The following is a 22958-nucleotide window of genomic DNA, read 5'->3' on the forward strand; positions in this document are numbered from 1 at the left end:
TTTACCAGCGTGGGCAGCTTCCACCTGGAGACTGAAGGATGTCGTGGTCACATTATGGACTAATGAAAAGAGAAAAACATCTTCCAGTCTTTCTGGGATTTATTTACTCGTGTAAGTGTAAAGATAAATCTAGCTCATGATGTTCTTTTCATGAAAATGAGGCAAGATGTTAGCAATGTTTTGAGGAAAAATACAAATTTCCATGTTTATCTTCAAAAATAAGGTCTTGACTAATCATAAACTCTAATCAGTGTACAAGCATGTTAATTTTTATATGCTTTAATGACTTTAAGTAGCTCCTTATACCCAAAAAACAAAACATTAAAAATGCCCCTTTTGACAAATGTGTTAATGGTTTTATGAAGTGGCGACCAGTTTGCCATTTTACTCAACCTTTAGTCATAACACAACAGAGCTAGTCAATAACAACTTCATTGTTTCAAAATCTTTATTTCTGGACCATCTAAGAATATTTTCCCAAATCATTCAACCTAATTGACAAACAAYATCAGACTTTGTGCTAAAAGATGTTGYTACAGCCTTAATTACAGGTGATTCATGATGCAACAAACTGAACTCGRCATTAAAATKTATACCATCCCCTGTAGTCAASATGGAGGTGATTCTCAGGAATTTTTTTCCTCCTTGACTTCCATTTGCACTTCTCTGCCTCACAAACAGCTGACCTGTAGAATATTTAAGAATGAGCTGCCAGAGTGCTGACAAGGGGATGATCAGCCATCATGGCCGCCCAGAGACGCTGCTGCCAGGAAGACTCGCAGCCTGCTGACTCTGTGCCAGTTTGTGCCAGATATTGATTGACTGGACAGGTTCTGCTATCCTTGGGCACTTTGTCAGGGCAGTTAAATTTATAGGTATCCAGCAAGCAGGCAGGCAGAGTGGAGACAGGGCTTATTTTGTGGTTTTGATAGAGTCCCRGAGCCCATCTCTCCGAGCCGCTCTCGACAGGAGAGAGGCTCCGGGGGAATCGATAACAATTACCTGCCCTCTAGTCATTTTGTTCCACAGCACCTCTCCAAACTTAACCGCGCACCATGAATTATTCACAACATTAAGTGTTCAATATACACAAGCCCCCATTGACTGACTGCTCATAGTACTCTTAAGTCTATGGAATCGCAAAAGAACAACTGCTGCTTTGAGCCAAATGGACTCATGGTTTTATATTTGGCCTACATCCGTCTGCTTGTTCTGAGAATTAAAATGAAAAGAWGAAACATTACTGTAAAAAGGCACACGTGGCTTCCAATATGAACTCTTAAGAAGCTCAACGGAAGTGCCTCGACTGGAAGTCCTGCAGTCAGTTATTAAAGAAATTTGAACAAAAATGTCAGATTTTTCCCCTTACTCATAGTTTTTCATTTTCTTGAAATCAGCTATTTCTCATCTCCAACTTTAGCTAAGCTTTGACTTGCTAAAGAAATAGAAGAAAAGATAAGAACAGTAATCAAAATAGTGGTTGCCAATTCATTATATTTAGAGAAAAGTAACGTCACACTGTGTGTTAGAGAGTAGTTGTTGTAAAACATCAATCAGTCAAATTTTATTTGTAWAGCACATTTCAGCAGCAAGGCATTTCAAAGTGCTTTACATAATTAAAATAAAAACAGGAATAAACAGTGAGAAAGAGAAAAAGATTTTGAAAAAGATTAAAACAAATAAAAACAAAAAAGATRAAAACATTAAAACCTCAGAGTTTTAGTTGGAACACCATCTAACAAGGGTACTCACACCTTAAAACCTTCATTAAAACGTAAACAGTGAGAATAAAGAAATAAAAAGTAAAGATAAAAACATTAAAAACATCAAAGACATCAAAACCAGCACTCTAATCCTAATTTAGCCATAAGCAACTCCAAACAGGTGGGTTTTAAGTTGATTTTTAAAGGCACCCAGTGTTTCAGCTGTTTTACAGTTTTCTGGAAGTTTGTTCCAGATTTGTGGTGCATAGAAGCTGAATGCTGCTTCTCAAAAAAAAAAAAAAACATGTTTTTTTTCTTTCATAATGCTTTTTAAACTGTCTTTTGCATCTCRCAGCATATTTTGTGGTTAGCGCTGCTGAGACAGCAGTATCTTAAAGCTTCTTTCTTGGTTACCCAAGAACCAAGATTTCAACAAGAGTAAAATCATTATTTTGAATGAGAAATGGATAAATGGAAAACTTAGAAGAATAAAACAGCCTTGCTGTTGTCGRCCAAAGTTTTGCTGAAGTCTGTCTGTCTTACAGGCTGATTTAACTCAAACCTTTTTCGAMGTCTTCTTAAAAACAGGTATTTAGCTTGTTAGATTTATCTGCTCTCTATRACGCCATTCTCAAAGTCAAATATGRCATCGAGTGTAGCTGTAACTGTAACCTGGATGTGCATAGGTAAGGTGCGTTTACTGATTGGAAAAAAGATTGTCAGTTTTCAAAAAAAAAAAAAAATCCTGCTGGGGCCAAACAAGCTGAAACTTTATAAGGTCAAACTTTCCATGCATGCTTTAGTCCAGACCTGCATCTCCATCTGCTTACAGAGCTAGCACCTCAACTATCCAATCTTTACATGGCAAAAAAACAAAACAAAAACATTTTTCATGTATTTCATAAAAGTTGACATGTCATGACATCCATTCATCATGAAACCCCCATTTTAAAAACTTAATTAAATGTTGAGGAAAATCAACTTTAGTCTTACGCAACTTTGGCCGTTTCTGCTGTTGGAAATTGTGTGACAGAATCTGACGAGGCCAAATTCCAAAAGCAAAGCTGCCAAAGTGTTCTGCGGCTCAAWCTTAGGATATTAATTATTTTTTGATACCGAGCCAAGTAGCTTCATCCCACGTGAATCTGTTGATTAAAACAGCAGAAAGTCTGCATGCAGAACCTCAATTATTATGGAAAAACTCAGATGAATGTGAACCTGGTTTCCACCCCCCCACTTATTACGGCCARAGAACCAGCCTCTTTCCCTGACTGGAATCTCAAAAGGTGCTTTTGTGTTTTTCCATTTCACCACATAATGAGGGGAATAACAAGCACGGCTGTAACGACGTTCCGGTTCAAATTAGATCCGGGAGAGGGGGGTGAAGGGTTTTGACGGTGGGGACTGGAGGCAGACTCATATTTGAAAATCCATTTTCATGTAGACCCGAGCGTAAGAGCAATTATAGTCGAGGTTTTTTCTTTCTTTTTTTTTTTTTTGTTAGTTTTTTTCTGAGACACACGGAGATACTGTAGTGCATTAGGGGAGACAAGCAGTGCGAATTCTGCAGGGAGAGTATTTTCTTTTTATTTTGCTGTTAGTGTCTTGGAAACATATGAACAGCAGAGGTGGAATAGAAATAATGGGTTCTCAGCGGGAAGCTAAATGTTTGGCGAAGCTTCACTTTCCTCATAGTCGAGGATAAAGAAGCTGAAGGCTCTAACTCTTAGATTGAGTGCACACTACTGGAACATGTCATAAATTTAACAGGTGTGACACTAATGGATGTTCACAAAGTGTTGTCAGTTTTTTTCCCCCCCTGCAGTGTCATATGGATAACTTTCTTGCCAAAAGTTCCCAGGAAAGGGATCTAAAATGTGTAAATATGAGAGGCATTTTGGTATGCATCTTCATGGAGACAGAAAGTCATATGTAAATGCTGGCTGCCTGTTTATCCTGGGCTAGCTTTTCAGTGTGCCGTAGACCCTCTGAATTGGTGTTTGCCTTGTCCCAAGCGACGTCAACGGGCCCTTCTTGTCTCCATGGGAACCTCTATTTAATGTCAGCCTATCTGCATATCAGAACTGCACAAAGAGCGAAAAAGACAGAGGGAGAGAGCTGAAGGATCCAGAGAGAGAGGGAGAGGGAGGAGAAATCAAACAATGGCAACTCCACAGGGTCCCTCAATGATGCAACTACCGCTACTGTTTGACACTTTGACAAAAGAGGTCCGGACATAGTCTCCTGCAAAACTGGACTATTTTTGGTAGTAATCTCTCTTATTGTGGGGAAAGGGGGGGAAAAAAAGAAAAAGATTTCTTCTGAATATCCAGAGCCATTTTATGACAATCCTTTTATTCCCTTTGTGCTCGCCTGCACATTTGGACAAAAGCGATCAGCTCCTCCTTTCTATTAGACTCTGAGAATTTTCTTTTTTTTTTTTTCTTTGTGATGTTGCATGGAGAAAGAACATTCACRAGTTTTTACACAAGGAAGGATTGTGTTTACCTTGCATACCCTTACACTCATTTCCTTTCATTTTCTTTTCCTCTTAGTGCGAAGAGTCCCACCTAGGTTCTCTATTCCACCCAACAACCAAGAGGTGATGCCGGGCGGCAGCGTCAACCTGACGTGCGTGGCGGTGGGCTCGCCCATGCCCTACGTCAAGTGGACCATGGGTCAGGTGGAGCTGACCAAGGAGGAGGAGATGCCKCTGGGCCGCAACGTGCTGGAGGTCACCAGCATCCGCGAGTCGGCCAACTACACCTGCGTGGCCATGTCTTCTCTGGGGATGATCGAAGCCACGGCGCAGGTTACCGTCAAAGGTGAGGCGCAGATTTGAAGAGAAAAGAGCAACGTTGAGGTAGACTTGGAATTTTATCGCGATATTTTGTGGTACTGTTGTGATAATGGTAAAAATGATCATGATGAAGTGTTTATTACTTCTGTTTTTAGGTCATATACCTATTGGAAATGCGGTTTGATTTATATCACTAATCTGTACAGAGAAACTTAATTGAATCATATTTTTAAATGTGCTGATATTTATTGATGCTCTCGTAGAAAAAAAAAGCTGTGCAGAAATTAGTAAAATAACATTTCGGTCAGTTTTTTTAGAACATGAACTGACATTTACTGTAACAACAATAGATCAAAATTCTGCAGAATTCTCACAATAACTGATAAACAATACAATAAATCCCCCCCCCCTATGTTCATGCAAGCAACTTAAAGAGTCCTTTTTGTCACCATACAAGCAAAAACTTTGTGATAGTCCAACACAAAGCAGTGCAGGATTGTGGATTTGGAGAGTTTCAACTCCTTTACAGTAAATAAAATCCAGTTCAACATTTTATGAAGGACTGTWCAATCCACAAWCTGAAAAGAAAAACATTGYGACAAACTTTAACTATCTATACATGGGTTTTGGTAGTGTCCTCTGCACTTTAAGTGTTATTTTTTAAAACTATTCTTTCTTTTTCAYAACGTTTTSCACCTTTGTGTTGATCCGTCACTTAAAATCCCACTAAAACTCATTAAAGTTTGTGTTTATCATCTGTTGAAAGAGCTCAAAGGAGTGTTAATACCTTTGCAAGGCTCAGTAGATCATTAAAACATAATCTAATAAAAAAATACCTTCATATGCCCTTTGAAACTAATTTTAAACACTTTACAGTTACAAATTAAAAAATATCAAGGGTTTGGAGTTTCGTCGTCGATGCATTGATCTCTCCGGCTTGTATTTTTCTCTCCGCCTGCTTCTATATCCAAGCGCGTACGTGACTTTAAAGAGGTGTTGTCTACCTATCAGGGCCTCTGGTATCAGTATTTGTCCGTATTGATTTGGCTTTCCACTCAAGCTGATCGATACACAAAATGTCACAGTCATTAGAGGGACCACAGCACTACAGACCTGTTTCCCTGAGGAGGCCTTAATACAGACCCTGTGTTTGGCTTGCATTTGCAACAGCAGGAACCACTCTTGCAATTTTCTTGTATTGTCAGTAATTGTCGGACTATTAAGCAAAATTGTGACTTCACTTAAGGTTTGCTGTTCTTTTTGGGTTGATTATTGCTGACAGTATTGTAGAGGATGGCTTACAGRCGAGCAGCTCGGGCCGGTTAGTGTGACGTGAGCTGTAATGAGCTTTGTTTATCCGCTCTTTACAAGTGTTTTATCAAAATTGTCAGATTTCCTGKAATTACCTGAAAAGYGCATGATTTATACAGTGATTCTGCGCAGTCTGGAAAAGTATGTCATTTACTTTATGATCATTTCCAGGTCTGAGTTGGTACAGAAAAACTAGATTTGAATATTGACTTCTTTTTTTCTATACCTGATTAAATGCAGAGGATTCTACATTGATTTATATTTAAATGTGTCACAGTCTGATTTTAAACCTAAACGATAAGTACAATATTTTGGTTTTCCTTCTTTTGACAAACTGTACACTGATTAATAATCATAAAAAAAAACACCCCACTTGTGTCTATTTGGACTTTAAATTCAGGTTAAATCTCAGCAGGAGTTCTTAAACTGGCTCTGGTTAACAAAACATTAAAAATTTATTCCTCTGTATCTATCAGTGTTCACAAACCGTCTCCATTCACTGCTTGCAAGACCTTAGAAGTCCAAGAGTGATAGGATATTAATTTTTTGTCCAAATGCCAAAACAGCAGAGAAATTACCCAATTACCCTATTTAATGAATGTGCAACCTTTATATCCAGACGTTCTTTGTCCAGACGGCGTAATCTATATTGCTGCAATKTTTTTTTGTTTCCGACAAAATTTGTTTTTATCTTGATTTTTTTTATTTTATTTTTTTTTGCATTTAAAATGAAGAAAAATATCAAACAGTCATAAGCTTATGCATACAATGTCTTCAAAGGAACATTACTTCTATAATATAAAGACACCTGTCAAAAAATATAATAAGCTAATATTAATGTGAATACACACTCGCAAAGATCAATAAACTTAAATTTTTAAGGAGCATTAAACACTGGAACTGGARGACTTTTTAAATATCCAAAATTAAATAAACAAAACAACAAATAAAATGAATACAGAAGTAAAACTGCCTTTCAAAATAAAGGCTGGTTGAGATCAATGCATCAGGCCTCCTTTTGTCATCCAGAGAGAAAGACATGAGAAAAAAAACAAACATGTAAATGAAACTTGTCCAGTTTCTTTCTATCATGTGGTTAATTGATTTGTTCCAAAAAAAAGTCAAAGCTAATGATTTGTCTCTCCGTCCTCAGCCTTACCGAAACCCCCCACCTCCCTCACCGTGACGGAGACCACCGCCACCAGCGTGACGCTAACGTGGGACTCCGGGAACCCGGAACCCGTCTCCTACTACATGATCCAATACCGAGCCAAGTCGTCGGACAACGGCTTCCAGGAGGTGGAGGGCGTGGCAACCACGCGCTACAGCATCGGCGGGCTCAGCCCGTACTCCGAGTACGAGTTCCGCGTCATGGCCATCAACAACATTGGCCGCGGGCCGCCCAGCGACCCCGTGGAGACGCGCACCGGCGAGCAGGCGCCCTCGTCGCCGCCCCTCCACGTCCAGGCGCGCATGCTGAGCGCCAGCACCATGCTGGTCCAGTGGGAGCCGCCAGAGGAGCCCAACGGACAGATAAGAGGCTACCGGGTTTACTACAGCTCCGACATGACGGCCCCGCTCAGCGCCTGGCAGAAGCACAACACGGACGACAGCAGCCTGACAACCATCTCTGGCCTGACGCCTGACATCACCTACAGCCTCAGGGTGCTGGGCTTCACCTCCGTAGGTGACGGACCACCCTCTGACATCCTGCAAGTCAAAACACAGCAGGGAGGTGAGCAGCAGCCACTCTGAGAGGCTCTGGAGTTCTTCRTGTGTGYAAGAAGTAGGAATGCATTGTTAGTGGAAGGCATTTAATCTGACTGTTTGCGTAACAGCTCATAAACACACGTATGTGTTAGAGATAAAATCATTCAGCAGAGATATTTAACTTGATGTTCTTTCTTATCGYAGGGCTTTATCTCTGGTACTACWTMACAYTCAGTCTTAGTCCAACTTCAATGGGATTTCATGTGCTAGACTAWCATAGACACTTATTTGTTATGTAGAATTAAAACAATCCTTCATTTTTTGGTGTGTATTCAATCTGAGCCCCACTTTACTCTGTTGTCCCTAAATAAAATCTGGGATGGGGCTGAAATTAATYGGATTCATCATGATGRATTGATTCCTGAAATAATCATCAATGAATTACAGTTTTAGCTTAACTACTCCCTTGAGTATGTTGTGCTTTCAGCAAATTGGCCTTTTTTGAATCTGAACACGACAGTTAACAATTAACAGATTAGTTAATGATTATTTAGCTAAATAATTAATCACAATTAATCTGATTAATCGTTTCAGCCCTATATTTAATTATTCTTTGCCATTCAAGATTTAGCACTAATTATATTTGTGCGTTACATACATTCCCAGTGAAATGCAWAAAAAATGAATGTTCCATGTGACAGAATGAAACCTTTTGTAAGCCTGTTTGCCTCCGTGCTTTAACCCGTGTCCTTCCTGCGCCAGTCCCCGCGCAGCCGTCCAGTTTCGAGGCCGAAGCCGAGCTGGACACCCGAATCTCGCTGACGTGGCTGTGGCCCGTGCAGGACCAAATCACCAAGTACGAGCTGCAGTACTGGGAGGCCGGCTCAGACAGCAAGGTGAGCATCGGAACACGACGTTCAGACCGCTTCGTGTCGGGATTATCTCTCCTGCACAGCAGCTCGCCCTGTCGCTCTCTCCGTCTGCTGCTGAATTTGTCTCGTTTTCCACAGTGAAACTGCAGACGACTCTTACTCTTCATGATGCAACCCCTCTGAGTGGGRAGGCTGTGTTATTGTAGTAATGTAGCCGGCTCCCCAGCTGATGAGAAAAACCTAACGTTGACACAATCTGCTCTGTTACTCTCTCTCTGCTGCGGCCGTTTGTTGGGACTCTGGTGGACCGAACCAGTTGGAGGCCCACTTGATTTTGGAGCAAGCTGCTTCTGCTCCCTTTGGCAGTCATGTATGACTGTTTGCACTGCAGTTGAAGATTATATCATCTTGTTATTGTAGAGCACATGAACTAACTCGTGCAGCACCGCTGATTGTTGTTTTTTTGTTTTTTTTTATTTGTCTCTCCAGAAACACGTGACGTTCGGCCCGGCGGGCTCCCACTCTGTGGATGGTTTAAAGCCTGACACCATGTACTATTTCTCCCTGGCAGCCCGCTCTGAAATGGGTTTGGGTGTCTACACCCAGCCCATCCAAGCCCGCACTGCTCAGTCCAGTAAGTGCTCCATTTTTCTTTCCCCGGCGCTGCCTCTGTCCTCTGTCTTTTCTGCTTGTTAGCCACTAACCCAGTGATTTCAGAGAGTCACCTCCAGGCGGCTGAAGCAGGTTCAGGTCGTTCCCCTCAGTGAGTGAAACAGAGAGAGAGAGTGAGAGTGAGGGGCAAAATGTGAGTTTTATAGACCTTAAAACAGAGAGTGTGAGCAACTTGAATGTCAAATCAATCTGAGAGCAGCATATAATGCTGACAGAGCAGCCATCCCGGTCAGCTTCCCCGCTTCCACCACCTCCCCTCTGTCGCCAGCACTAACCCCCCTGTCCGTCTAGCAGAGGGCAGGCCCTGTGTCAAAGGTACGTTTAATGTGTCTTGTTCCCACATTTGTGAGCTGTGCTGTGTTGCCTTGCCTCATATCATTATGTGCTTTTACAGTGCCAGCATTCAAAATGTCACTTGTTTGGTTTTATTTTTTTTATTTGCTGTGTAGGCACAATGCTTGTGCCACCTCACCCCGAAGGGTTGCTGCACTGCACGCTTTCTTTGCAAACATGCTTTGAGAGGAAAATAACAGACGCTCATGATTGGTTATTGTGATCATTTGAATAACAATGTCTTGCAAAACTGATCGTATCCCATTTTGCTGCATTACTACCACCGACTTTTGTGTGGTTTTGGGATTTTGTATGATCACGTTATCCAAATAGTCTTAAATTCATGTATCTTTAAATATCTTGAATCAATCAAAGTTGGCTTTAAATACATTAATCACAGATCTTAAATTTTACTGTTGTAGGWATATTTAATCCAATATATTTTTGTAGTTTATTTTTCACTGACTTTTCTGTCAGGCAAATGTTTGAGTCATACGCAGACAAATTCATTGCGTTCTGTGACTCAGTTGAGGCTACAGCTAATTAGCTTCTAGTACATTCTGGTTAGCTAGCTAGCTGGCTCACTTTTGTTGCCCACCCTTACGATGCTAGGTTCATTATGTGCAGAAAAAAGCTTTTAAACTTGGCACTMTGGGGGGTTTTGCGATGCTCGATTGTAATAAAGAAAAAAACTCCCACAATCCCCTATTATATTTGTAGTTTTTTTGGTCATAAATTTAATTCAAGGTTGCATTGAAAAGGTCTTCAGCACTCTTAAATTTGACTTGCTGAAACCTGCAGATACCCTGAGCATGTTGTGCAGCTGTGATTAATAGGGGCAATAAATCTCACATGGATGGACTGTGTTTCTTTATTCTGGCATCTGTGGGAAGGTGGTTTGGTGTCAGAGTARCAGGGGATGAATACTGATGGACACCACACTTTTAAACTTTTATTTGTAAAAACAAAAAACAGTTGCCAACTAGATATCATTTCAAAATGATGGACTTCTTTATGTCCTTTAACATGAAACTCCCATGAAAGGCTTGTAACGGAGAAACATTTGGAAAGCTTTTTAAATGCTTCAGTAAGATACTGAACAAACTGAGTAGTTGGAGTAGTATGAGGTGGCTCCAAAAGCTGACTGAGTGCGGTGGACTGAAAAGAGGACACGTCACTCTGTTGGAGGCGGAACAATGGAAACAAACACAGAGATGCTACAGTGTGGAGCTTGTTCCTTCACAAAAGAAGGAGGCCGTCCGAGCGAAGACTGTGGCTTCCGGGAAGCAAACAAACACAAAAGCGGACGTGTTTAATTGTGGAACGTGATCAAATTGTGGTGATTAATAAAAGTTAATCATGGAGTTGTTGTCAATTAGCAGCAGCTGATTTGGGTGCATTCGCACCGGTGCACAGGGTTAGAGTCGCTGTTTGGCTACGTTTGAAGGATCTTATGGATCTGTAGAGCACAGAAACTGGATTACATTACAGGTTTCCTTTGTTGCTTAAATATCTCAGATCAACAAACAAATGATATCAAATAAAGATGACCAGAGTAAATACAAAAAGCAGTTTCTGAGGAAAGCTTTCTCCACACCATGGTTCATTCAGACATAAAATGTGATTACATTCTTTTTTTGGGGGGTTGGATTTCGCTCACATACACAGGCGCATGGCTGCTGTCTGACATGTGACATTTGACTCCAACACAGAGTAGGGTTAAATATCTCGAAAGAAAACTACAAATCTCAAACAGATTCAAATAAAACTGAAGAAAAAAGAAAAAGAAAGTCACCAACATCTATCTGGAAAGAGCCACAAAGGCGTTTCTAATTCTTTGTGACTTCAGTGAACCATGAAATGGTGGTGAACCTTCCCAGGAGTAGCCGCTCTGCTAAATTTACGATAAAAGTGCATCGTACTCTCCTCAAGAAGGTCATAAAAGATCCCAGAACAACATCTAAAGCACCGCAGGGCCTCCCTCACCTCAGTTAGATCCAGTCTTCATGATTCAACAATAAGAAACAATGAGCATTAAGGAAAGAGACAGGAGCTCCTTCACCACTGCAAGCATCTCACATTTCTCAAAAAAAAAAAGCAACTTGCAAGCTGCATTTTGTATTTGTTCTGTTTTATTGCTGTTCGATTTATTAAAAACATTAAAGTCTGGCCAAAAAAACAAAACCATAAAGCATTTTCACAGCACTGTAGTCAGCAGTTAGAAATTCTAATGTGTAAATTTGAATGGAAATAAGCTAATAAATGAGTTAAGTTTTACCAAAATCATGCATAAATATTGTTGCTGAGCCATGATAGTTAAACAAACAGAATCAGAATAACAGCAACTCCACAAAACTCAGAGAAACAAATCTGAGTTGCACGCTGTGGTGCGATTCAACGCCTGCCAGCAGCCTTGGGAAGGTTCTGCAGTGAACAGGCGGTTCGAAATGATTCCTTTCTCCAGGGCTGCATTTCAATGTTCAGCACTATGTTTTAGGAATCAGTGCAAGCATCAGAAGTAAAGCTCCATTTACCTTTTTTTTTTCTTCTGTTCTTCAGCTGAGGGCTTGACACAGCTGCATGATACTTGACCTAAAATTGAATGGGAAGGCATTGATGTGCGAGTGATTAAGATGGGTGAAAATCAATAGGTCGAGGTGCGGTGAATGTTCAGATTTTCTCGCTTTGCCAAAAATTAAAGCCGAGGATTTTTTCCAGCAGTTCGCGTACAAAGGTTGATGCTGAGTGTGTAGGTTGTTGGAGTTTTGTTTGCGCTATTAATGTCGGGGGGGTGGGGATTGTTGAAAAAATATTTGCATTTGATTTGTTTTGAAAGCAGATAAAATTCCGATTGCTGAAAGTTTAAACATATCTGGATTTGAGCTGCAGTCAGTCGCCATAATTGCAAGTTTTCTGTTTCCCTTTGGTGTTGTCCTCCCCAGGTCCACCTTCACTTTGATCTTCCTGATTTTTGATCTGGAGCTCAATAGCAGAATCATCAGTCTGCCACTTTTTCCTCAATGCACAAGTTGCTGTGAAGCTTTTGTAGTTCTTCTGCTCACTCTCTTGTGCACATCTGTTGATCATTTATTTTATTTTTAAAGGTGAAGTTTTGTGTGTTGGCATTGGTTTGTTAGATTTCATCTGCATGCCTGAACAAAAAAAGTTCCTATTTTGTTTAAAGATCTTATTTTTATCAAGTTGAACATATTCATGATGCATTTAGCTGCATGAAATATTTGGATGCTGTCGTATTTTATTTTCAGTTTTGTTCTGCTTCTTGAAAGTGTTTGGTTTCTGTTTTTTTTTTCCTCCAGACTCGAGAATTTAAACATTTATACTTCAGCGGATTATTAAACTGATTATTTTAGACAATTTTGGTTATTTTAATTTTTTCAAGTTGAATATTAAATCAGAGTGATGAGGACTTTAAAATTTAAGATTTAAAAATATACACAACCTGAACTTTTTCCACATTTTGTATTTTTGTATCCCCACACAATGATGCTGCCTCTACTGTGTTTCACAGTGAACATAATGTGTTTATGGTTTTCCATCTCCCACATGTTTGATTTGCCCAAACATGGTGGTAGCAGCATTATGCTGTGGGGTTGCTACACACTAGGATTTTTGAATATTGGCGAATAAAGTGCAGTTTTGTCTATGCAGAGAAGAGAAGTTTCTTCCTCATTGCTATTTGTGTCAATCTATTAGATAAAATCAAACTAAATACATTCAAGTTCATTATAAAATGTGCAACAGTTCCACTGGTTAAAATTTGCCATTCTTACACCTTGATAACGTAGTTACTTAACTTTTAGTTCAGTTGTTTATCTGTGGGTTAATGACAGAGCATCATATTATGGATTATGCCGCAGTATTTCCTTTTTTATCTGCTGAAATTGCAGTGGCAACAAACCAGATGTTAGCCGAAGCCATCTTAAGTGTTATTGATCGTAAAAGCCAAGGCCGTATGCTGTCTTTAACTGCCCATCTCAGCTGCAGCCAAGCTCTCTAACGAAGCCCAGAGCTTCTGCATCAGTGTGTTAACACCAGCCCACACTGTCACGCACTTGTTCACAATCTCACACATCCGTGGCCCGTTTATTGCTCCCACCGCGCGCTGCAAGAGGCAGCACGGGGGGCGGTTAGGGACAAATTACGTCTTCATAAAACACACGGCCTTGTAAACTTTTTGGCACATCTTATATTCTGTCCGCCTCACCCTGTGATTTCATTGCCTCCTGCATAAACGTGGCGCCAAACACGGCTTAAGCTTTGGACCGATAAGGTTGTTTTTTTTTTTTTTCTTCTTTTTTTGCATCCAAATCTCTCAGTCTGGAGGTAGCATCCTGTTTAGTATGGAAGCTTTTTGCATTCAAACTTGAGCAATTTTGTGTTTTGGAAGAGTGCAGGAGTGAGAATTCACATTAACAGTCATAAGTAAACATCACACCTACATCTCTGCAAACTGATATATATATTCCCTACATTATAAATTATATGATTAACACAATTTAGCATTTTTCAGAATGGAAACGCTGCAAATGATTCAAGTTGAATACTCAGCAAAAAGCTTCCTTAGTTTTGTCATGTTTTGTGTGCATTTTTAGTTTATTTTTTGTTTGCTTGATCCGTGGCCTTCCTTCGTGTGGTTTTGCCCCCCTCCTCCCTGCAGCTCCCTCCGCTCCACCTCAGGAAGTTCACGTGGTCAGCCTGACCTCCACAAGCCTCAAGGTGAGTTGGGTGGCGCCGCCTGCCGACAGCCGCCACGGTGCCATCGTGCGCTACACAATCAGCTACCAGGCTCCGGCGGGAGAGGACACGGAGCGGCGCGATGTGTCCGAYATCGGTGCAGACGCCACCAGCTACGTGCTGGAAGGCCTGGAGAAGTGGACTGAGTATGAGGTGTGGGTGAGGGCGCACACTGATGTGGGCCCAGGCCCTGAGAGTGCCCCGGTCAAGATGAGAACCAAGGAGGATGGTAGGTTTTCCGCGTCGCTCGCTCGAAGCAGCCTGTCACTGATTTCCTTCACCTTTCTCCTGCTCGTTGGCGGTGGTAGCCGATTGGGATCACCGTCTTTTTCCTCCTGTCTCCATCTTGAAGCTCATCACTCCCTGGGGTTCAGTGCTGTGTCACTTTCCTCTGCTTGTGCTGTGTGAATGCTGTCTTCTTCCCCCCACACTGAAGAACAGAAGTGGAACTGATCTCACGTCTCTTTTCTATTGCTCCTCTCTCTTTCCCTCTCTCTCTCTTTTTTTTCCAACACGTTTCTCATTTTGTTTGCAGTGTGATAGAGGGCGGCTTCTCCTAAGAGAGAGTCGTCTATAATTAATGTGTTTGAAGTTTGCTGCAACACGGCTAATTTCTTACTGGAATTAAGGGCACTACAGACATGACTAGACTACATGCTGTTGGGTATGTGGTGTTTTGGGGGAAGCGGGAGCCTTAGAACATCTGAAGTGAGTGATGATTAGATTTATAACTGTAACTAATATSACTCAAAGTTATTTCTGATAGTTTTTTTGGTTTGTCAAGACAAGATAACCCAAGTAACAGAAGAAAAAAGAGGRATTTGTAAAATTATTAATAGCAAAAAGTATAAAGCCAGATGTTTATGGGATAAAAGCAGTAACCACTAATGATTCGGTCTTTAGGTATCAACAATTTCTGCACATATTTTGGCTTAAACAAAGTTTTTTTTCCCCCATGAAGTTGGAGGAAATTCTGACCTTCTCACTCATTTRTATCATGTACACCAAAGGTGTCAAAATCCCTTTCATTTTTGGCTACATCAGGATCATGAATGTCTGGTTGTGGCAGAATGTATCGCCTACTAATACTGTTAAAATATAACTTTCTCTGAATTTGACAACTACTCCTAGAAGTAAAAGTTTAGGATCCTTTAACATTGAGATCATTTGGCACTCAGGAAAAGAAACCTAATTTGATTTGACTGATGAAATGATATTTGACTGTTATCTAGTTATATTTAGGAAGTTATAGTGGACTGGATTTGGCCCACAGCCCTTCAGTTTGACATTATTCAGTAACTGTAACAGGCTATGGTTATGCTGGATTATAAAGTTKWRTGTCATCAGCATACAAACAGTAAGACATATTGTGATGCACCTTAAACTGAAGAGATGAATAAAAATTGGACTAAGAGCAGAGCCTTGCRGGACTCCGCCTGTGATTTATGTGGAAGATCACCACTGGAATATATGTTTGGAATGTGAAATCTCTTTTCCTTCCTRATGTCTTTAACTTCTTCATGTCTCTGTTTTGCGTTTCCCTCCCTCGATGTTTGGTTTGCAGTGCCCGGAGCCCCTCCCAGGAAGCTGGAGGTTGAGGCCATAAACTCCACCGCCATCCGCGTTACTTGGAAGCCTCCTGTACAGGTGAAGCAGCATGGACAAATCAGGGGCTACCAAGTCATCTTTTCCCGACTGGAAAACGGCGAACCACGAGGCCAGCCGAACATCATGGATGTGGCTTTGCCAGAGGCGCAGGTAATGGATAGTTTTATTCTGGTCCAGCTTTTCTTTGTCYCTTCTTGACTCTGCTGTCCACATTTCATGACTCCGTCTCTCTRCTGTCCTCTCTTCTTCACACTTTGCTTYTCCTACACTGGGCGAGACACACTGGAGTTTCTTTCTGTCGACTGCAGTATCCTCCCTTTTTCCGGTTCCCGTAATCTTTTTCCACATGTGACATTTGACTCTAAATTGGTACCCAGCTCCCACAGCTTTGGATTAGCTGWCAGAATGAAATCCACTTAAATTCTACAGTAATAGCTGTTGGATACATTTTCTGTTCGTAACATCAGGATGTGGCTTAGTGAAATCAATGCAGCCCCCCTTGCGGTTTTAACACCAATACATATGCACTGCCTTGTTACCATGTTTATAAATTAAAGTTATTTCCCTGACACTGCCCCTTTACACGGTAATGCAGAGTGCACTGAATCGCCCAAAGCCGCACAACACCAGGAGATGGATGAGATTGTAATCCTTAAATGGGTCTCAGAGATTCATGAATATCCTTAAGCCATGAAAACCCAACTCTCACAGCCTCCTGAATTTGCAAATAAAAGAAACCGGCTTAAAAACCTMCTGCTGGTTGTTTGTTAGTCATAGTGTTTATGTWCTTTAACCTTCTGTYGCCTTTAACAGAAGCATGTGATTAATAWTAGTATCCACTGCGTTCACACCAACTTATTCAGTCCAACTTGGTCTATTTAATCTGTTAAAATGTATTTAGCCCAATATAATCAATRCAGTTGATTCCCATCAAGTCTTAAATTTGACTGTCAGATTCGGGACCAATTACTTGAAGTTCCATTCGATCCAAATAGTAACGTAACACAACACAATCAAATTCAGGTGATCATTTAATGACGGTGGGCAAAAAATTAACACCTTGCAGCGATTCTTCAACCAGATCAAGCATTTGGTGACAGTGGAAAGAAAAATAAAATGCTGCCATTTTAAAAGGAAGAAAGCACCAGACAAGCCTGGCTCAGGATGAGGTGCCATCCAAGGAGTACTATTTATGATACTTAAAAGTAGAGTACACAAAATAATGGTCTCAATATCCCCCATCATCCTTTGAGTCCATGAATGGGACATGGTTAAACCCAACTCTGAGCCAGAGGTTACTTCTGTGGACAACAAAAAGAGTATTCAAAGTTCCTGTCAGCAGTAGTTCAGTGCCTTGTGCCTAAAGGTATAAAGAGCTAAGCAAAGAAGCGTTAGACCAGTGGTACCTTCTTTGGGTAAGAAAAGCTAAAAGTGTACGCAGAGCTAAAAACAAGCCATCTGTCTGCAAAGGAAATTACTGTTCCGAGTTTTACTCAACTTTTATTCGTTTTTAGAAACATTTAATTTCACCACCGGACTGTTGTAATGAGGCTAACGCGGACCCTTTGGATTTCAATTTTGTGTAAACTGATTTTCTACAGGTTTCATTAGGTTTGAGTAGAGATAGCAGAGAATAAATGTGGATAAAAACCTGACTGGCACACAACATATTGTCCGTGTCTCTACACCTGGTCAAAAAGTGAGCCCTGATCTCCCAAACACAAAGTGCCTTTGTTTAAGAGCAGTTGTTTCTGGCAGCTGCTGCTGACACTTCATTGTTATCTGACTGTGTGTAGGGGAGCGCTCGACAGCCGGGACAGCACCGTTTGGTATGGAAACTGAGAAAAACATGGTGGTGGTTGCTCATCTTCCTTCGAGTGTTTTTCTCTGTGGCGGCACGTTCCGCATGAATTTGTTTTGAGTTGTGAAAACTGAACTGAACATGACCCTACTTGTTATGCAAACAATACTCCCTGCCATGTCTCATTGGAGCATACAATAAATATGAAAGCTCGCTGTAATGCGGCGCACTTTATCGCTCACGTGTTCCAGTCTCTTGCTCGGGACACCTTTAACTGCCCCTTCCGTGGCAGACCTTGGAGTTTTCTTCCTTTTTTTCCTTCCTTTCCCAAGTTTGACCTCCTTTTCCCCCTGTTCAGCTTGAAAGTTGGTTGAGTAATTACCAGGTCCTTGCGTGCAGGTCGGCTACCCTTGGTTGAGTCATCTCAACAGACTCATCATTGAGTAGTCAACCTGCAAAGACTTGCCCAGACTTCATTAGAAGACCACACAGTTAGAAAACAGTCTCTTATGCTTTATCGTTCAACTGGTTTTAAAACAATCCCTCCTTTTTCACACGTTTTCCCGTTTTCGTACCTCAACAACAGAGATAACATGAGCCAGCATGCTTCCTGCAAAGATCAGCCCTGTAGTAGGCGTTCCAGCTGGTCGGAAAGAGTTCGTGACTCATCCTGAGAGTCATGCAAATCCTKCAAACGCACACCTGTAATTGATAATGAATCAATGGAAGAAAACAATTTTCCTATGTGTTGGCACATCCCAATGTGTTTCTCCAAAGAAATTCCCTTAATGTCTTGTGAAATCAGTTTTATAGCCGCCCTTTCACCTGGATTTGATGCACAGCRAGCCTGCCAGGAGGAAAAGCAAATACCRCATTTTCCAGGTCTCTGAAAGCACACCGCAACCTCACCTCAGACTTCAATCACAACCCTAAGCCATGTGATTGAATTGCAGATCCTGTCACAGCCACTACCACCTCCCCCTGCTCGGCCCTTCTCTTTGTCTCCATGTTTCTGGATCCTTTTTAGCCTTTCTCAGGGTTAGCTGAAACGCTGGGAGAGCTCGCCTGAGCGTGGGCGCTTTAAGCGCTTCTTTTCTTTTCAAGCAGGAGCCCACACATCGCCCTCATTTCCCTGCTAAATTTAAACTATAGGCCAAGTTAACAGTGTGATGTTATCAACCCTTTGCAGCCGCTCTCCKGTTGGAGGAGTGACCCAAACCTGAGCTGGCAACCCAACGCCAGCTCCATTGTAGTGCCCTCGCAGCTACTTCCAGGCTCATTCTCACATACAACATACTGGAAATTTCACTGGAAATGGTTGAATATTTGAAGCCATTAGCCTCACTCCATGCTTCCACCCAAGTTTCCCTTTCTGCCCGAGTTTGCCTCCATTCAGCMCCACTTTCCAGGTTCATTTGGTTTGACCACTCATGCATTTTCGTAGTTTATGYGAGCAAGGTGATGCTTCACTGCCTCTACGGCCTTCGCTGCCCCAGACTGGAGTTGAATGGAAATTGGTGGTTGGGTTTGGGTGGAGGCGGGGGGKACAGGAGAAAAGAAGCACCTCAGCTCGTTTCACTCCATCAATCATGACAGCTCCTTCTCTTCCACATCACTCGTTCTCTCCTCGTTCCCATTTTTATAGCCACACATCTCAGCCCATGTCATCACATTTGCATTCACCCGCCTGCAAATTATACCGCTCCGTTTCCACAAACGACGCTTATCAGCAGTGATGTGTTTTCAGCTTGCGCTGGTATTCAAAATATAAATGGAGGATAATTTATAATTCTCCTGTGGATTTAGGCAGAAAGCAAAAGCAGTTGCAGCTGAAAGGGGATTAAGCTCAAGATGCGATAGGAACTTGTGAACCTTAATGTGTTTGCTGTTCTGTTGACATACTGAGCTGAATTGACGGCAAACAAATTAAGCAATTAGGAACATCGCAAATTGTTAGATGTGGAGTTAAGCAGCAGCTGCTCTTAAACGCTACTTTTAGTGCCCCGCTATGTCAGGGGAGCACAGGGATGCAGATTTTGATGTGCCATGTGTTTGGGCTCGATTCAACCGGGACATCAACCAGACTTGGCTCTTATGTCTCTTAACAGTTTGGTAATAAAAACCATCCGCTGAGAACCGGGTGGAGACTATTTAGGCTTTTATATGAATTATGATCATTGTCTCCACAGTTTATGACTCACTGGTGTGTTATTGTTAAAGTCAGGAAAAACAAGAACTTATATTTCTACTGAGTAAACTTTATGAGGTGTTTCCTTTAGTTTACAAAAACTTGATGGTGAATGACTCAGGGTTTTTCAAGAAACACACAAAAGTTCTTGTGTCTTGATTTTGGCTACAAGGGACAGTAGGTATGTAGGTAGGTCCCTCTGAGGGGTGGCTGGGATTTGCCTTAAAGAGAGGTTAATCTGGAATTACAGCAGCTCCCTATGGAGATCCTTCAGGCATGTTCCTGTGGGATAGACCTCACAGAACTATATATTTTTTCTGGGCTGGGATAACCTTGGAGTCCCGTAGAAAGAGCTGGGGACAGGGTGTCTGTGTTTTACTCCCAGATCCTCYTGGATAAATYGAGAYAGATACATTAAGTAAAAATCAACAGAGAAAACTATTTTTTWAAATTATTTTTCAATGTTCTTATGTATTTTTTGTATTTTGCCATTTTGTCAATTTGTATCTGCATTTTGTACCCTTGTTTTATCATTTGTTAGTTTTCTACTTCAATTTGGTACCTGTAAACTGTAATCAAATATTTTTATAAGATTTGGAAATAAATAATTAAAAAAAAATCACATAATACAATTTAATTTACATATATTTTATGAAAACTTTGTTCTGTTCCACATCCTGGTGAGTTGATCTTTTCAAAATATGCTAATATTAATGCAATAGCATAGGTTCTACATTTTACTCCAGGCAGTTTAGTCAATAAATCTGTGGTGAATTGAAATAAAAWCAGTTAGAAATGCACCTTGAAATCATCCAAAACTCAAAAATCCAACCTTTTTCCTACCAGACTGCACCACACCAGACAATATTTAGTCTGGAAGCTGTCACTGAATGAAGACTGGGTAATAGTGAATAATAAAACCATTCAAAAGAATCAGTATTTCCAACAAAATGTCACTGGTATCGCAGTTCATTCAKGCTGCAAAGGGCGAGAGAGAGCAAAACTTGTTTTCCTATCTCATGTATTCTAGTTCAATTAATTACACCCAAACACATGACATCAGACATGAAACTACAATTATGTATCTGTAAATTTAGGTGATACAAATGGGTGATCTGGCCCTTTAACATCTATTCCTGATGTGCTGATGCTGTTTTGGCCTTACCAGTCCCCTCCTCCGTTTGCCTCTGCTCTCCTKCTTCTCCCCCAGTGCTGTTACAATAGTCGCCCACGCATCCTCACCTCCACCCCGGCCCGTTTTCTCCTCTCCACTTTGTCCCTCATCAGTGTCACCAGTGTCATCTCTCCTGCCCCCGTTGTCAGCCAGGCCACCCATCAGTGAACTCCTCTGCAGTGACTGAGCTGGTGAACACCAGCCGTTGCGTTCTGCATCAGCRGGGTTTGATGTCACAGGGCTAACACAGCGGCACTGGTAATAGGATTTCATGCTCGACGCTGACGGAGCCCCGCGGTACCGAAATGGGCTTTCACTTCCTCCCCCCCCAGGGAATTACTCGGTCGAGCACAGCGAGCAGGGTGAACATTTTGGAAACATATATTGAAATGTAATGAATAAAGGCTCTTCCATCCGCCTCCGTTAGGGGAAAGAGAAACGCTTCACAGACTATGCATAGTTTATGTCCACAACGAGGCAGCTATCATACCTAACAGAGGTTGCTTTAAATTTCCCCGGATCCAAAAGGTGAATGGGGAAACAAGGCAGTGCATTGCGAACAATGATTTCACAAAYGTTCCTCTTCGCTTTTCTCCAATTTATTTCTTGCCACTCAGCTTTCCGTCGTTTCTTTATTTCCTTCCCTCCATCTCTTCCATCACAGTGTTTTTTTTCCGCAGCATGACTCTATTGACACCTACATTCATCTGCCAGTGAAAAAAAGACGAGTGCTTTTTTTCCCTTGCCTGTTGTGTTTCTGACTCATTTGTTTCCCCGCCCTGTTGTCCTGTGTCTTCTCTCCCATCAGTGGAACATTGAAGAGTCCACCGAGCATGTGAGTAGCCCTCATGTGTGCTGCTGGGGTTTGTCTTGCAGGGCAGGTTCTTCTCCCCTCTGCAGTGTTTGGGGTGCTTGTGTGTTTTGGATCACGAGTCGGTGTATGTGTGTGTTTGTTTCTGTGTAAGCCATGCCTGTAATCCACTCAGTGTGAATCCTCATGAAAGATCATAACCCCATCACAACCGCAGCCAGAAACGTCTGCCCAAGTGTTTTTCTGTGTGCGTGTGTGTTTGTGTGTTTGCACGCTCATTTTTATTTTTTTATCAGCACAACTGCAACTGCAGAGAATGTTATTCCACTAAGAAATGTGTACAGGTCAACATTTTATAATGAGACAAACTAGTAGCAGCTGTGCACTTGCAAATGTGGAGACCTGTGGTGCAGCGTGCATGGAGTGCTAGCAACCACTGAGTGTACACTGCAGTCAAAAGGCTGGGTGTCACTATCTCAGTGTGACGCTGACATTAATCAGGCTCGCCTAACCTGCTGTCTCCCCCCACCGCTCAAGATGACATGTCTATCTGAAGGGAGGAGCTGCAGGGTTTTATCAGCTCCGCACATCTTCGAGGTTTCCACCAGTCTTTCATGTTCTTTTCATTCGCCTGGATGGCAGCTCTCTGCTCCATGGCTGTCATGCAGCTCTTTGTTATGGCTTATTACCTCCTAGAAGTCGTATGGCACAACTGTAAATGCAGAGCCACTTACTATTCGTAGTCATGCATCGAAGAGAAATGTGGGAAGGTGCGATGGTTTGGAAAGGGGGGATGCTGATATGATGAGACGATACACAATATGTGGAACGCAAGAAGGCAGAAAATGAGATTTCAGCAGTATTTTGTTTCTACTCACAAATAAAGTAAAGAGTTCATACATCAGAATCAGAAGAAATGTAAAATTAAATACCCCTTTAGTGTAGCACTAATAGGAAGCTAATATTAACTTTTCCACAGTTAGCGACAAGCGTTTAGCCACTTCCAATATTCTTTCAGTGCTTACAAATGATTTATATCTCGTCTCACATTCTGTCCCAAATGTTATTTTATCTCTTTTAGGGAGATATAAAAATACATTCAGCTCACAAAATTAAATACACAATATTGTGTTCGCAAAAAATAGTGGGATTAAGCCATATTTTGGGTCAAACAAAGGATTGTATGTTTTTTGTTTACACAAATTAAGTGAAGATCTTTC

General features: G+C 41.5%; 1 protein-coding gene across 15 annotated transcripts in view; it reads left to right on the forward strand.

Annotated features, from left to right (window-relative positions):
• LOC103479767 (protein tyrosine phosphatase receptor type F) overlaps nt 1-22958 on the forward strand; it is a 245748-nt gene that overhangs the window by 151766 nt on the left and 71024 nt on the right. For 9 of the 15 annotated variants that reach the window (XM_008434405.2, XM_008434400.2, XM_008434408.2 and 6 more), the window contains 7 exon segments: nt 4259-4528; nt 6968-7549; nt 8287-8420; nt 8886-9030; nt 14080-14385; nt 15721-15914; nt 21736-21762. In XM_008434405.2, the coding sequence (XP_008432627.1) occupies nt 4259-4528; nt 6968-7549; nt 8287-8420; nt 8886-9030; nt 14080-14385; nt 15721-15914; nt 21736-21762 (1658 nt within the window). 15 annotated transcript variants of the gene reach the window in all.

The sequence above is a fragment of the Poecilia reticulata genome, linkage group LG17, assembly GCF_000633615.1.
Source record: "Poecilia reticulata strain Guanapo linkage group LG17, Guppy_female_1.0+MT, whole genome shotgun sequence".
In the NCBI taxonomy this organism is placed as follows: Eukaryota; Metazoa; Chordata; class Actinopteri; order Cyprinodontiformes; family Poeciliidae; genus Poecilia; species Poecilia reticulata.